The following is a 16,797-nucleotide window of genomic DNA, read 5'->3' on the forward strand; positions in this document are numbered from 1 at the left end:
CGTGGCATACAGAGGCTCCCAGGCTAGGCGTCCAATCAGAGCTGTAGCTGCCAACCCACACCAGAGCCAAAACAATGCAGGATCCAAGCCGCATCTGGGACCTACACCACAGCTCACAGCAACACTGGATCCTTAACCCACTGGGCGAGGCCAGGGGTCGAACCCACATTCTCATGGATGCTAGTTGGGTTCGTTCACTGCTGAGCCATGACGGGAACTATATATATATAGTTATATATATATTATACGTGCATGTATATATATGTGTGTGTGTGTATATATGTATATATATATGTATATATATATTATGTATGTATGTGTGTGTGTATATATATATATGCAGATTTTAATCAAGTAAAATGAACAGACCAATAAATAAAGTTGAGGATGTAAATCTACTGAAAAAAATTGTGCCCAGAGCTAACAATGCTTACCATTTAATGTCAAATTCATAGTTTTTCCTAGCTTTCAGTATTTCCCAAATTCTCTATAAAATAACAAGTGGCTTGCAATGGAGCATGATAATGTGAGAAAAAAGAATGTATACATGTGTGTGTGACTGGGTCGCCTTGCTGTGCAGCAGAAAACTGACAGAACCCTGGAAATCAGCTGTGAGGGAAAAAATAAAAATTATTAGAAACAACAACACAACAAGTGGGGCGTCCCCACCGCGGCTCAGCGGTTAGTGGCTGGGAGGAGGAAGAAGTGGAGCTGGGGTTTAATGGGTACAGAGCTTCGGCTGTGAACGAGGAGCAGTGCCCTGAAGGTGGACGGTGACGGCAGCCCAGCAACCTGAATGCCCTTGATCTCAGACGGGAATGCTGTCTGGAAAGGCCAAGCTGTCTGTTTTGTATATTTAACCACAGTGAAACACATTAAATCATTTCACGCCCTAAGCAGGGTGGGGCAGGGAAGACTGCTGCCTTTTACCAGCCTGGGGATAGGTTTGGCACAGGTGACCACCTGGGGTGCTGTGGACAAGACTGAACCTCCCCTGGCCCCGCTGTCCTCCCAAAATGGACCAGAGGGTGCCTCGCTCACCAGTCTGAGAGCATCGGGTCCTCGTCTGCCCCCCTACACTAAGCGCAGAACCTGCTCAGAACAGTGGCTGCTGCAAAGCGACGTCTCCCCAAACGCCAGCTGCTGTTATTTCGCCTCTTGAGAGGCTGAAAAGTGAGAGCCGTGCCCAGGCCAGGAAAAACCCGGGAGTGGGCGCTGCCCCAGCCGGGCTGGCACAAGCCCGCCTCCTGTGCCCTCCCGAGACCTTTCCCTGCTGCCGTGGCTCCCTTGCTGGCCTTCAGGAAACGCGATTAGTGTGGGCGACAGGAAAGGAGGGGAACTGGCAGCTCGGACGTCAGCAGCTCTGTCCCTGGCACCCTGGTCAACGTTCCTTCAGAGGAACTCCCTCCGGGCTTCGCGGAACCACAGGAAAGGTGGGATTTTCCACGTGTTGATAGGGTGGCAGGGCTCTGCCCGCCGGGAGCGAGGTCGGGGCGCCGGGAAGGCAGAATAAGGAGTCAGGCCAGAGACAAGCTGGCTCTCTGCCCAAAGTTCCAGAAAAGACGTCTCCGTGAAGGCCTCTCAAGAATCTGCTCTGAGCACGGGAGCCAGGGGAGTTTTCATTTCCCGACAACAGACGATGGAGAAGCGGACGCGGGAACCAAAGCAACAGCCCTGTCCCGACCGCACGGCGCGCAGAGCGGCCGGGGAGGGCTCCCGCCGTCCTCCCGGTGCCAACGTCTGCTGTGAATCACCCGGAAGCCACAGAGAAGGGAAACAGGGGCGGCCCCACCTTGGAGGCTGAAAGAGACCAGTGTGTCCAGAATCCTCCAACACGGGGCCCTTGTTTGATTCGCCGCCGTCACACAGGGGCAAAGCCCAGGGTGTGGGGACCACAGTGCTGAGAGGAGGAGGAGGAGGAGGGAGGGAAAGGCAGATGGACAGAGGCAGGGAGAGAGCTGCCAGCCGACCTAACCACGTTCCTAAACCCTGCCCTGCTCCCTGGCTACCGCCTGCAAACCATCCTATGGGGCGTGTGTACACGAGACCACGGAGGCTCTGAAATCCACAAGGGATGGGGACAGTGACCTGACACCCAAACGCCTTAGAGGTGGAATGACTTTCACAAAGACGGGAGAGGGACAGAGGTTTTTTGTGGCCTCACAGATGATGGTGACACCTCTTACTGGAGAATGAAAAGAAGGAAAAACACAAAAAATTTCTTTTTTTACAGCTACATCTGTAGTATGTGGAAGCTCCCTGGCCAGGGACCAAAACCGAGCCAAAGCTGCAACCAATGCTGCAGCAACGTTGGATCCTTTAACCCGTGCCTCTGCACCAACTGGAGCCACCACAGGTGGATTCTCAACCCACTGCATCAAAATCGGGAACTCTTAAATTTTTTTCAAGAGGTCTGATGTGAGGCTAAAATAACACAATGACTGGAAAAGCGCTTAGCACAGTGCCTGGCATACTGGGTGCTCCATCAATGGCGGTTCTTTTCGTTACATTATTAACAAGACCCGGATCAAAACATTAAAAAAAAAAAAAAAATGATGAGAGGATGTTTAACCTCACTCATAAAGAAACACAAGTTTAAGCCAAAATCTGCTGTTGCCTTTCACCCATCCAATTAATAAAGGTCCAAGTCTGGTGACACAGGGAAATGCACAAATGGGAGAAACATAAATTGCCACCACCTCTCTCAAAATGGCAGACCAGATGACGCATGGCTGCTGGTTCTCCTCCTCCAGGAAGTCCTCCGGCTCCTATTCTCATCACACACGTATAAAAAGAGAGACCTGAAGGTTTTCATAGCAGCCATTATTCACCATGATAATAAAGGACCTGCACCAACTTCAGGTCCATCAAGAAGGAAAGGATTTCTCACCAAGGAGGGAATGACCCTGCATCCGCCCAAGAACAAACCACATTTGTTACAAAACCGTCTGGCAGAGAGCACTGCGTGTGCTGACGGGGACCACGCCAGGACACTGAGTTACACACTGTGCCGTCACATGGCTCGTGTCTGCCCCGTCCTTACACGCATGGCCCTGACGTGGGTTTACGTCTTTACCATCAGGCTCTTTCCCACCACAAAGTAAGGGCAGGCACCTTGGCCATCCTGTTTCTCGCTGGGACACAGAAGATGCTCAAGTGCAAAGGCCTTGAGGATGTGGTCCAAGCACTCCCTGGCAGAGACGTCACCTCTGAGAGAGACTCGAACTTTCCACTGCAGGGAGGCTGCTCGTGGGTGGAGACTGTGTCACCACGACCTCAGGCACCTGTCTGGCACCTTGTAAGTCAAACCCGACTTCCTGAGGAGCTTTCCACCGCGAGCATGCACTCCAACTCCCTTGGAATTTTAAAGAGACAATGAACACCGGGAGACCAAGACGATCGAGAGGAAAACCACAAGCATGTGACAGACTCTTACCTGTTTCTTCTGGTTTGATCCACAGAATAAATCTGCTTTCTCAGCCAACTGGGAAGAGAGTTGATTCAAAAAAGAAAAAGCAAAACAGAGAGAGAGAGAGGGACAAAGTGAGAAAATGGCACAAGTTAAAAAAAAAAAAAAATGGTAAAAAAGGAGTTCCCATTGTGGCTCAGCGGAAACGAAACTGACTAGCATCCATGAGGACACAGGTTCGGTCCCTGGCCTCGCTCAGTGGGTTAAGGATCCAGTGTTGCCGTGAGCTGTGGTGTAGGTCACAGACGCAGCTCAGATCCTGCGTTGCTGTGGCTGTGGTGTGGGCCGGTGGCTACAGCTCCGATTGGACCCCATGCCTGGGAACCTCCACATGCTGCAGGGCGTCCCTAAAAAGACCCTCAAAAAAAGAAAGAAAATGGCACAAGTGTGAGTTCTATAGGATGGGACAAAAGAAACCGCAAACAAAAAGGAACGTTTTCCTGCTTTCTAACCCAGGGAACTTGGGAGCAGCAGCTTCTCCTTGTGGCTGAAATGCCCTCGCTGAGCCAAGGGGCCCCTTGGCCTCGCAGAGGTTGGCGTTCTTTACACTGACACATTCCCTCCACCAGCAAGTGTCAATCCCCAAAAAGCTGGTAAGAAAAACAGTGGACAGCAGAGGGCCTTGTTTACCGGGGAGACAATAAGTCACAGACCGGTCCCAGCCAGACATCCACGATATTGGCCGGACCGTCCCGGGAAGGCTCTCGGCCAGCCTGGAGGAAGGGGCACGTGGAAAACCGCAGGCCTCAGGGCTGAGGCCCTCCCAGGAGGCAGCCTCAGCCCCGCTTCAATCCTTTAGGAAACAAGCCTCGGGTCCTCCCCTGCCCCACGACACTAACGCGCGTTTCCGTCTCCGTGGTGCCCGGGCACCCCTCACCCCAGAGGCCCAGGCCCGTCAATGGGCCACCCCTGGGCACCTACTGCATACAGGACACTCAAGATGAAATGCCGCTTTCCCTTTCTTCCTCCCTATTGGCTAAAGGGAGCGGAATAAACGCCTGAGTGAGCAAACCCCAGAGAGAAAGAGGCCACAGCCGGTCACCTCTCGATCACGGTGGGTGTGGACGCGCTCATCACTTCCTGGTGTAAGATTTTCAAGCCAGAGAGCCATTTCATCGCATCTTCTTTAGAGTCAGCTGGAGAGGAAAGAAAGAAGAAAAAAATGCTGTGTTTCCCTCTGGCAAGAGCTCTGCTTAGAGACACTGCCCCACCTCCCCAGCCCCACACAGACCGTGGGAGCGGGAGGGTTCTAGGACCTGCTTTTTGTCTGGGATGAGGCCACAGGCCCCTGGTGAGCCTCTTACAGCAGGGGTGACAAGCCAGCGACGTTTTAAAGCGTTTCCGCTTTGGCGTTCGCCTGTGGCACGGCAGGTTGAGGATCAAGCATTGTCACTACAGCAGCTCAGGTCACTGCTATGGTGTGTGTTGATCCCTGGCCCAGGAACTTCCACATGCCACAGGCATGGTGCAGTCAAAAAAAAAAAGAGAGAGAGAGAGAGAGTTTGGGCTTCAGCCCTACACTATCGAATTAAAGGCAGGACCTGGCATAATTCGCACCACAATCCTGAGCAGCGCTCAGCATCTCCCCGTCTCCAGTCAAGGCCAGAGAAACAGGAAGAACGTAGGCGATGCTGAGCTGGAAGGGAAAAGCAACAAAGGGTAGTTAAGGGTCTGGCATCAGGAGTTCCCGTCATGGTGCAGTGGTTAACAAATCCAACTAGGAACCATGAGGTTGAGGGTTCGATCCCTGACTGTGCTCAGTGAGTTAAGGATCCGGTGTTGCTGTGAGCTGTGGGGTAGGTCCCAGACGTGGCTCGGATCTGGCATGGCTGTGGCTGTGGGTGTGGCGTAGGCTGGCAGCTACAGCTCCGATGAGACCCCTAGCCTGGGAACCTCCATATGCCTTGGGAGCAGCACTAGAAAAGGCAAAAGACCAAAAAAAAAGGGGGGGGGGTCCTGCCATCATAGGGCTCCCTTGTGGTCAGGATCCAGCGTGGCCACTGCTGTGGCTCAGGTACTGCTGTGGCACAAGAGCGATACCCTGGCCCCCAGCACTGCAAGGCTGTGTCATGTTCCGCCAGTTATTTAACCCTCTGTGCCTCATTTCCTCATCAGTAAAATGCCGCTGGCAAGGCAAACACCTGGTCCACTTATTCAACACCTGCGAACCATCAGGGACCTCGTGAGTCTGGACAGAGCATGCCAGCGTTTCTGCTCTCACCCTTCCTGTGCGGATGAGGAGAAAACCAAGGCTGAGAAGACTTAAGGGGCCTGTCCCAGAGCCAGTAAGTGGGAGCTGGGCTCTCCATCCAGATCCTGCCCATCCTTCTACGTGACCTGGAATTGCAGGGCGCTGGATGGGGGCGCCGCAGAGCATGAGACATCAAGCTGGCATCCTAGGCTCCATGTCTGGGGTGGGTTCTCATGGCCTCCCTACCAGGAACAGCAGCAAAGCCTCAGGCCTGCAGGGGGGCTAAGTGGACACAGCTCTGAAAGTTCATGGTCACAGGACCTCTCTCCGGCCCCATCTCTGCCTCCTGCCACGTACCATCCAGAAGAGATATACCCATCATTCCCGCCTCCAGCTTGCTATTCCCTTCCTCCAAGCCCGGGCACAGACAATGCCCTCTCACTGAACTACCCTCTCTCTTTCCTCCCAACTCCTGGTGATGCCTCAAAACCCAGTTTAAAAGTCACCTCCTCTGCAAAGCCTTCTCTGGAATTAGGCACTGTATTCCTAAAGCACACTGTATAGCGTTTGGACCACAGCCTCCATCACCGTGCCCTGCAGTTCCCGTCCCCACGTCTGTCTCCCCAAGTACACTGTGAGCTCCCAAAAGGCACCAACCAGGTCTTACGCATCTTTAGAGCCCCTCTGACATCTAACGCAGCCCAGCACAGAGCAGGTGCTCAAAAGATGCCTGTTGAAAGTATCCTGAATGAGAAGTCAAGCCAGTGAGCGTGATCTGACCCTAAGCTGAATGTCCCCAGCACCACTCAGCTTCCAGTTCCCCATGCTGGTCTCCTGGTAATGCTGTTTATTTCCTCTTCCATGCGACGCGACTGGACGCAGGGGTCTAAGTCAGTCAGTTCTGGGACTGGCCCTGAAGGCGGCCACAAGCTCCTGCGCCCTGAGCAAAGTGCCTGAGGTTTTTCACAGCTCTCCCCCTGGCTGCTGTGACTTTCTGGTGGAGTCACAGGGATGGCTGGAAATCACCCCTCCAGGTACATGTGTCTATGTGTGTGCACATGTATGCATCTGCAGGTGCGCTATGCGTGTGCATGTGTGCGAACAAGATACAAGATTTCAGGGCAGTTGCTTCGGATCAGTGAGACTGAATAAGCGGTGTATGGCCGGACTATGTTGGACAGAAAATGCAACTGCCTTCAGCTCTCAGCACGAGCCAGGCAGGTCCTTAACATCCGCCTTTCAACACCCCTACAAGATCAGCATTCTTCGTCTCCCCGTTCCACAGCTGAGCCGAGTGCAGCTCAGAGAGGCTGGAGCACAAGCTGGACGTCACACAGCCGGGGAGGGGCAGGGTAGGGCTGAACACCATGACGCCCCCAAACAAGCAGGGGTGGGGGGCAGGTGCGGGTTTCTCGGCTGGAGAACCTTCTGGGAAGGGCAAGGCGACAGGAGGGAGGGAGAAGGCACACGACAGGCACCCACCTGCCAAGCTGAGGGTGCTGAGGACGAACTGGGTGCCGTAGAAGATGGTGAAGCAGCAGTCTTCCTTCTGGCGGACGGCTTTCGCACGCTCGAAGTCCTTGGAGTTCTTCCCCGGGCGGATTTCCTTTATTTCCATGATATCCACTGAAGGAAAGTGAACGTCAGCCAATGAGAAGCTGGCGTTGGCGCCACCCGAGGCCGCAGCCACGTGCCTGCAGCCCAGACACACACAGCCCAGCTCCTTCCATCCCGGGAGGCAAGACAAGCTGAGCCTGCTCCCCCACCCCCAGCCTGCAGGATTCTGGGCAAATAAATGACATGCTTGTGCTAAGCCACTAAGTCCTGGGGTGACTGCTGTAGAGCCACAGACAAGAGGAGGAAAGCCATCCTTCTCTGTAAGCCCTGTGGCCACGTGACTCCAACCTTCTCCCGGCCAAGGAGGGCCACCTGATCCAGGATGACCCCTCCCCCCCGACAAGGTGGTCACCTGACCCAAGGGAGACCGCCCCCCTTCCTGCCACAAGATAGCCAGTGAACTAAGGAGTGTCACAAAGAGACACGCTCCACCAATCCCTTCCTTTCTTTCTTCGTCCAAAAAAAAACACCTTTTCCTGGGATGGGTCCGCTTCACATGCCTGAGATGAAGGTGAGCCTCACCTCCCAGCACAAGCCAAAGGAGGGGCCGAGGGGCCCAGAAATGGCCAAGATGCCCCATTTCTGGCCCGGGATGGGGTTAGGGCCAAGCACGTGGCCTAAGCTGCGCCCATCAGCCTCCTCCTGGGCCTTATTTGGCCAAAGCTTTTCATCAACTGTTTCCTGCTGCTGCTGCTGCTGCCAGAGTGGCAAACCCTGAGTCTGGAGGTAGCAGGGTGCCTGCTGCCTGCCACGCAGAAAGCAAAGATTCAGCACCAAGGCACCAGGGAGCCCCTGGGTCCGTGTGGGCTGGACGCCACTTCTGTGCCGGAGCACCCAGTCCAGTCTGTTCTGCTTTGCTTAGTGAGACGTGAGTTTCTGTCATTGTGATCCTAAGATTCCTGGATTCTGGCACTGAACAAAGAGAAAAGGGGGATAGTCCTGGAAATGAGAGAAGAGGGAAGGGGCCCTCAGCTTTGACCTGGAATGGAGGAAGCAGACGGATCCAGGCGCACAAAGGCATTTCAGAGTCTGAGTTGAAATGGCAGGAAAGGTTCATGGTGATTCACGCAGAACAACAGGAAAAGGGGACAGAGAATTCAATTAGGGGAGGAACGGGGTGGAATGAACTCAAAGCTTTCTGCTTTTCTACCACGGGGCTAGCTAGCTTGAGAACATTCGGGGGGGCAAGAGTCATGAAGTCAAGTGAAAAGACTTAAAATGAACAGCATTTGCTCTGCGGCGGCGGTTACAAAAATCTATGCAGGTGGTAAGATTCCTGAAAACGATCCACCAAAGACACAAATTGAGTGAACACTAAAAAAAGAAAAAGTGAAAACCCATTAAGGCCTGAGGTTTAATAATATTTTACCAGTGTTAATTTCCTGAGTTGAGTAACTATGGTTATGAAAGATGCTATCACTGGGAGAAGCCGGCTGAGTGGTACACAGAAACCCTGTGCTGTTTTTGCAGTGTTCTCATGAGTCTCACATTGTTTCACACTAAAAAGTTTTAAAAATCATTTATCAACTTTGGGTGTCCCTATTATTGGGGGGCCCCTAAACCTTGGGGGTAGAAAGTTGGGGAGACTCTTTATCCAACCCCGAAGCCAGGGAATCTTATGTCTACCTTCACTCCTTCCAAACTTACAACAAAACAGACAGCCTTTGGGCCCGCTCAGAGTCACAACCTTCTGGAAGGCTCTGAACTCGAGCAGTTATCTGAGAACATCTCAGGTATTAACATTTTCTTCCTCAGCCATCAAATTACTCCACCACCCAGCTGACTGCCAGTCAAGGTCTAGTGACTCTAAGCAACAGTCCTTTGTTCCATAGCTAGTCTAGCAATGACTACCGAACCACTCTTTCCCCGTAAACTATCTCGAGGAGGGAATCTCTGAATTGGCCTACTCTGAGCTTTTGATCCCTTTTACAGCAAAAATTCAACAAAAAAATTGACACATACCTAACTAAAGAAAAAGGTTCAGATAAGGTGACACCATCTTCAGGCAATCACCAAGTCTTATCAATTCTTTCTAAACGGCTCTTTTTGGCTTTTTTTTTTTTTTTTCTTTTTTTTTTTTAAGGGCCGTACCTGCAGCATATGGAAGTTCCCAGGCTAGGGGTCTAATCGGAGCTGTTGCTGCCAGCCTGCACCACAGCCACAGCAATGTCAGATCTGAGCCACCTCTGTGTCCCACACCACAGCTCACAGCAACGCCAGGTCCTTAACCCACTGAGCGAGGCCAGGGATCGAACCCACAACCTCGTGGTTCCTAGTCGGATTCATTTCCACTGCGCCATGATGGGAACTCCTCTAAATAGCTCTTGAATTTGTCACCTTCTATCCAGCCTCACGGCCAACACCACAGCCGCCGTGAGCTCCTGATGGGTCCACTGAAGGAGCCAGAAGATACCCCCAGAGATGTTTTTATGAAACGCAGACACGCTCAAGCCACTCCCGGGCTTCAAGCCTGCCAAGGGCATCCCAGTGCTGTCAGGACTAAGAACCAAGGCCGTGTGTCGACCCCACCGACCCCATCTGGACCAACTATATGCCCTTCTTTCCCCAAGGTCCAGCCACACGGGCAAGTGGCTCGAGCTCACCCACACGTGACATCAGCACACGTGCTGGCTCTGCCAGGAACGCTGTCAGCCTGCTTAGCACAGAGCCCTCCCTTCCAGTTTCAGGCCCATCACCATCAGGTTCACAGGAACCCCTCCAACTCCTGCTATTACACCCGCCAGGCCCCCTCCCCCATGGCACCAAACACAGGATCGTGCTCAGCATCCTGCCTCACTGTGGTATTCCCCACCCCTGGTACACAGAGCGACTGGCACACAGTGGGCCCAATAAAGAACTGCTGAAAGAGGAAGGGGTCAGAGAGGGTTGGGGGACACAGATGTGGAGCGAACTGGAGATGGGACAGCATGGAGAAAAGGGCAGACGGATACACAGATATAACACACATAAATGGAAACACCCTAACGGGGTGAAAAGGGGGCAGAGATGAAGCCAAGCACCCAGATTGAGGAAGGAGACAGATGCAACCCTGCATTTGCCACGTCAGAGAGAAACAAACACGGGAGACGAGAATGATGCAAGCAGCATCCGACGGGCTGTTTCTGTTTCATTCTCTTCTCGTCTCGCGTGATCACCCCTACACCACCTTTCACTTCAGCACCAGCAAAGCATCCTTCGGAGGCCAGCCCTGGCCCAGGAAAGGGCTGTAGGCATCCGCCCCCGTCGGCCAGGACTGGTCACTCCCATTCCCTCGCCCCCTTTCTTCTCCCCAGATGAGCCCTGGCCTATTCATCATTCTTCTCAAAAGACTATGCTCTTTCCATTGGATTGCCTTCATTTCATTGCCAAGATCCATCGACTTGATGAAGGATCTACATTTGTGTGAGCCTCCTTCTGGACTCTCTAGTCAGTTCCATTGGTCTAACTGTCTATTTTTTCACCAGTGCCTCATCGTCTGGAGAACTGGCTTTAGAGTAAGACTGCGAGTGGGACAAACACTCCAGCATCGTGAGCGCAGCTGCCTTCCAAAGAAGGACCACATCCTCCCCTGACTGTGTCACTGCTCTTCAGTACCAGGGTGGCTGTTCTGGGTGTTTTCTCTCCACATACACTCTAGGATCAGTCTGTAACTTGCTAGGATGCTGACTAAGATTGTGTTGACGCTACATCAAGGCGTGAAGAACAGACACACTGCGTCTTCCTATCCAGGAACACAGACTATTTATTCTGCTGGAGGTATTCTGCTGCAGGTACTTAGGGCTGTAAGACCCTAAGGTCCTGGCCCTTAGGGTCTTACAGACACATCAGTTTCATGCTTGAGGATAAAAACAAACAGTAACAATCATATACAACTCTTCCACGCACTTCCTTTATGCCCGGAACAGTGCTCATAATGCTTTGTATGTCAGCTCCCTGGAAGCCAAGCCTGACACAGGGGTTCTTTTTCAGGTCGGAGGTAGGGTGATGCTTAAAGAAGAAGAAAAACTAGGCTGTGGTCCCAGCAGGGGACAGGCTTCAGCCTGGTTGCGTGGGGCTCTGGAGCAGGGATGCAACCACGGACATGAGTTTCGTGGAGGCACGGAGGCTGGCCTCTTGGTCGACAAGCCTCCAGCAGTTAGGAGAAGGGCACAGGCCTGGTAATGGGATCCGGGTGGGCCAAGACAGTGCCCCGTACTGACTCCTCGATCCTCACAAAAACGCTAGGAGGCAGGAACCACGACTGGCCCTACACACTGAGAACGAGGGCACTGAGGCACTGACTGCTGACACTTTAGGCAGGGTCCCCAGCCAGCAACTGGTAGAGCCAGGCTTTGAACCTTGATGTTACTTCTCATGGTCAAGCACGAGACTCTGAGAAGCCACATGAGAACACGAAACCCTCTTCCTGCTGCTGTCCGCCCACAAGTCCCACCATACGTGGGTCTCCTGCCACATGGGACCTCATGTTAGTGACTTCTCAACACTGCCTTCCCTCTCACTGCTTCCCTGCCGTCACTACGTCTGTGCTGTAAACCTCCTCCCCAGCGCCCCCGCATTCACAGGTTCATCTCTTTACCACGTGCCTGCTCTCTCCTCTGGCCCCCAGAGGACAAGGGTCGTGTCTGTCCCTCTCACGACTGAAGCCTCCCGGCTGCCAGCCCAGAGCCCGGCTCAGAGCTCAGAGCAGAAAGTCAGACTGCAGTGCGTTAAATGACAGGTGTCCCAGGTGGCCCGGGCCAGCCTTCCCCAGAAGCAGACCCTGAGACAAGCCCTTGAGCACATGCTGTGTGTTTGGGGGCTCACCCCGACAAACACCAGCAGAGGACAGGGACGTGAAGCAGACAGGGGAAGGCGCTGGTAAAGAGGCTGCTAGGACATCAAGCTGGTGCCCCCAGGGGCACCAGGAGCTGATCCCACGGCAATCTGGGAGCCCCTCAGAGTTGGCCACACGGAGGAGCGAGGGAGCTATGGTGTTTATCCCCAACCACCGTCTGTCACTGTTGAGGGCTTAACCCTAGACCCCCCAGGCCTCAGGCAGAAGGCCTCAGTGCTCACAGCAGGGGGCCTACATCATGCAGCCGCGACCCGCACAGCATCGGGGTCGGCCCCGTAGCATCCTCTGCTGCATCAGGTTATCCATCCGGTAGTTTCTGTGCCACCCCCACTCCCCCACAACTCAGAGGTGAGCTGCGTGAGGGGTCCGAGTGCCAGCGGGAGCTGGGACCTGGAGCCCGGAGGAGATGTTACTGCCCCTGCACGTTCCGTGGTCTCAAGGGAATCCTGGGATCCCCAGGCGGTTCTAGAATTACAGGTATCTATGTACTCTCTCTCTTTATTAAGATATAGTTCTCCTGCCATCGAAGGCATTCACTTAAAAACCCTCCTACGCTGATGGTGGGAATATAAGTTGGTGCAGCCCCCGTGGAAAACAGCATTGCAGGGGCCTCAGCAAAGGAAAAACAGAACCACCGCATGATCCAGCAACCCCACTCCTGGGCACATACCTGGACAAGACCCTAATTCAAAAAGATACGTGCACCCCTATGTTCACAATAGCCAAGACACCGAAATAACCTAGGTGTCCACCGACGGAGGAATGACTCTGATACATACGCAACATACGGTGTGTACGCAGCATGGACTACTATCTGCAAGCACACGGATGCGACAAGAGCACATCATACCAAGTGAGGTAAGTCAGAGAGAGAAAGACAAACACCAGAGACTATCGCGTATATGTGGAATCTAAAATATGACACATCTATGAAACAGAAACAGACCCACAGACATAGAAAACAGACGTGCGGTTGCCAAGGGAGAGGCGGCTGGAGGAGGGATGGAGTGGGAGGCTGGGGTTAGCAGAGGCCCACTATCGGCGCTGGGATGGATGAACAACGCGGTCCTACTGCAGAGCACAGGGAACTACAGTCACTATTCCCTGATAAATCATAATGGAAAAGAGTATTTTCAATGACAACACATGGAGTTCCCGCTATGGCTCAAACCCAACTGGTATCCGCGAGGACAGGGGTTCAATCCCTGGCCTTACTCAGTGGGTTAAGGATCTGGCGTTGCCGTGAGCTGTGGTGTAGATCACAGACGCGGCTTGAATCTGGCATTGCATTGCTCTGGCTGTGGTATAGGCCGACGGTTGGAGTTCCAATGCATAGGTACTTCCATATGCTGTGGAAGCGGCCCTAAGAAAGACCAAAAAAAAAAAAAAAGAGAGAGAGAGTGTATATATGTGTATAACTGAATCACTTTGCTGCACAGCAGAAATGAAGACAACACTAATGAATTATCCTTCAAGTTTTTTAAAAAGTCATCCACTTAAAATGTACAACTCAACTGCTCTTAATATATTCACAGACTTGGGCAACTCCCCCCGCCCAGAGTCGATGTTAGAACATCTTCACCTGCACAAAAAGAACCCCATAGCGTTCATCCTCCACATTCCCCTTATCCCCACACCGGCCCCTGGAAACCACTCATTCAGTTTCTCTCTCTACGGATTTGCCTGTTCTGGACGTTTCACCTAAATACAATCATACAGTATGTGTGTGGTCTTTGGCGCTACTTCATTCCTTTTCATGGCTGACTAATATTCCACTGTGGGGATGGACCTCATCTGCTTTGCCCACTCATCCACTGATGGACATGTGGGTTGTTCCCACTGTCTGGCTGTTGTGAACAGTGCAGCCGTGACCGTCCACATACCGGTTTCTGTTTAAACATCAAGGTTTCAGTTTGAGCACCTGTTTTCAGTAATCTCAGGTTTCTGGTGGGAGCAGACATCGGCCTGCTATTGACTGACTACTTCCTCGGGGCTGCAGGTGTAATGGCAACTTGCTCCCTTCATACCATGCGGTTGGCCAGTCACCAACTGCGACGAGCAAAGCCACGTGTAGGCAGGTGGTAAGTCACCCACATGAGCTTGTGGCTGGGCCTCCGTGAGCCACCACCACTTACCAGGCCTTGTGGTCTGGCAGGAGCCACTTCCAGGGACAGAGTCTGGCCACCGCCTTGATGACCAGGAGCCCCAGGGAGTCAGGGAGGAAACCCTTGGCCGGCGGGAGTGGTTTTCTATTGGGTAATCGGCGGCGTTGGCAGGGCCCACTGGGCACTTTTGCTGACACGCCCAGCACTTGACCTTGCATCACGTGGGGCCCCCAGAGGTGCGGAGCAGCAGGCTTCAGGGGAGGGGGTGAGTCCCACTGCCTTCAGTCGGGTTAATCCCAAACCACCTTTCTGACCTGCCCCTGGGAATAACACCCACGCTGGGGATGCAACTCCACACACTCCCAGGTCTCCCAGGTCCGGACAAGCTTCCGGCAGGTGATGAGCAGATGGACTCTGGAACCAATCCACCTGGGTTCGAATCGCAGCTTACAGCAGGTGGTTTGGGCAGTAAAGTGACGTCGCTGTGCCTGTTTCCTGATGTGAAAAACAGGAGCAGCATCGGTCTTCCCGCGTGGTGTTTTCTGAGGATCAAATGCAAGCGTGGGCGTGTCCACTGAAACAGTGCCTGGAAATTTCAATGGACGCAGCTGCACTAACTTCTAAGCACTGGTGAGCTATTCTCTTTGAAATTACCAAGCAATTGAATAGCGCTGGACCCGTATAAGGCACAGAAAAAAACAGCATCCCACATATCAACTAAATTTCAATAAAAAGAAAAAGCACAGTCTCTCAATTTATGAGTTGTGGAAACTGAAGAGGCAGATTCTTATGTACTCGTATGGGAAAACTCCACAAGAGCTTACATACACAGGCTACCGATTCATGGGCCTGCATCTGCACATGTGGGGGTGCTGGCAAGCCAACTACCAGTCAGGGCTCAATTTAGAGGATTTCTTCAGGTTTTTTTTTTTTTTTTTTTTTTTTTTTTTGGTCTTTTTGCCTTTTCTAGGGCCACACCCTCGGCATATGGAGGGTCCCAGGCTAGGGGTCTAATTGGACCAGTAGCCGCCGGCCTACACCAGAGCCACAGCAATGCCAGATCCGAGCCGCATCTGCGACCTACATCACAGCTCACAGCAACACCGGATCCTTAACCCATTGAGCGAGGCCAGGGATGGAACCCACGACCCCATGGTTCCTAGTCGGATTCGTTAACCACTGAGCCACGACAGGAACTCCTCTTTAGAATTTTAACAGATTATTTCATTATCATTTCTATTAGGCTACAAAGTAGTCACAGGACAGAAAAAAAATCAAAATTCAGAACTACTATTGCATAGTAAGATATGTACTAGTAGTAAGTTCATTGAAGCATCTAATAATTAGGCATTTGTTGCTACCAATGCTTTGTATTCTTGCAGAAACTGGTTGACGGGTTGGGTTTCAGATGGTAAGCAACACTGGGGAAACTGGCTGGGTTCTTCAATCTGTTGGAAACAGATCCATCTGTATCCACGTGCGGCGACGTAACAGACTTCCGTCCAAAAGAAGATGCTCGCCATTGTGTTTTCAGGACGGCGTCAGGCTCGGAGGGACGCCTGCTCTTGTACACGTGTGCACATATGAGTGAAAAGGGTTAAAAAAAGATTCCCCCCAGTTTGCAGACAAGAGGGGCTACTGGTGGGAAGGGTGATGGGTAATGGTGGCAGAGGGAGCATGAGCTGCATCGGCTGGAATGGTGGTCAAGGGCACAGAGGCACTAAGGGGACCGACTTTACTTTCCAAGGGGGCTCTGGTGGCCAGGGCTCAGGCCCAGTGTGCTGGTGCGGTCAGGCTCTGCAGCCGTGCTTCCTGCTTGAAGAGGTGAGATAACACAGCCACAGAAGCGAGGCCTCTGCACAGCTCCCCCCACTTCCCGGCATCACCTCGGGTCTTCCCAGGTCCGACCACCCCTCCCGCCACCCTCCCCACCCATCACCACCAGCAGACGCACACTTGGGGTTTTCTGCCTTCGCCGGCCATGCCCGTGACCCAGCTCTTCAACTCCTGTTTCCTTCCTCCTCCTCCGGACTCTGGGCCGCTCTCACGCAGCCCCCACACCTAGAATACCCTCGTACCCTCACTCCCATCAACTCAACTTAAAGCGGCACCACCGGCCAACAAGCTTAACCAAGTATCTTCAAGGAAGCTCAGATGTAGCCAAGGAGGAAACAGAGGGACAAGCTTGGGCACCTTCCTGCAGGTACCCCCATCCTGCTTTTGATCTTTCAGTCACTCAACCAACCAGGTTGTGAGTAAGCATCGAGCTGGGTGCCAGGATGAAGCCAACAGGCACAGTCCCCATCCTCGGAAGCTCAGCGCTGGGAGGACAGACCCTGAGCAGAGCAGCACACGTCAATCTACCACCGCACTAAACACCTCCCAGGGGCAAAATCACGTCTACATGGGGCTTCTCCCCAGCAAGGAGAAGACGGCTTCTGGAGGGCGTGCATCTTGCCTGAATTCAGAAAGCTCGAGTTATCCTGGTAAGGGGAGAGGAGAAAGCCTTGGCAGGAGGCCTGGACTCAAGACCCTGGTTCAAATCCCACCTCTGTCCCCAGCAACTCCTGGGAACTTGGGC

At 53.0% G+C, this 16,797-nt stretch overlaps 1 protein-coding gene across 3 annotated transcripts in view; it reads right to left on the reverse strand.

Moving 5' to 3' along the window:
- The window catches only part of PLCG2 (phospholipase C gamma 2), a 165,595-nt gene that overhangs the window by 92,656 nt on the left and 56,142 nt on the right, over positions 1-16,797 (reverse strand). For all 3 annotated transcript variants that reach the window (XM_021093743.2, XM_084959462.1, XM_084959461.1), the window contains exons 3-5: positions 7,143-7,286; positions 4,512-4,605; positions 3,437-3,484 (exon numbers count right to left, since the gene is read on the reverse strand). In XM_021093743.2, coding sequence (XP_020949402.2) covers positions 3,437-3,484; positions 4,512-4,605; positions 7,143-7,286 — 286 coding nt within the window. The remainder of the gene's footprint in view (positions 1-3,436; positions 3,485-4,511; positions 4,606-7,142; positions 7,287-16,797) is intronic.

The sequence above is a fragment of the Sus scrofa genome, chromosome 6 (assembly GCF_054392235.1).
Source record: "Sus scrofa isolate SSC_HxYL_T2T_F1_AM1 chromosome 6, Sscrofa_HxYL_maternal_Yorkshire_Landrace_v2.0, whole genome shotgun sequence".
Taxonomy (NCBI): Eukaryota; Metazoa; Chordata; class Mammalia; order Artiodactyla; family Suidae; genus Sus; species Sus scrofa.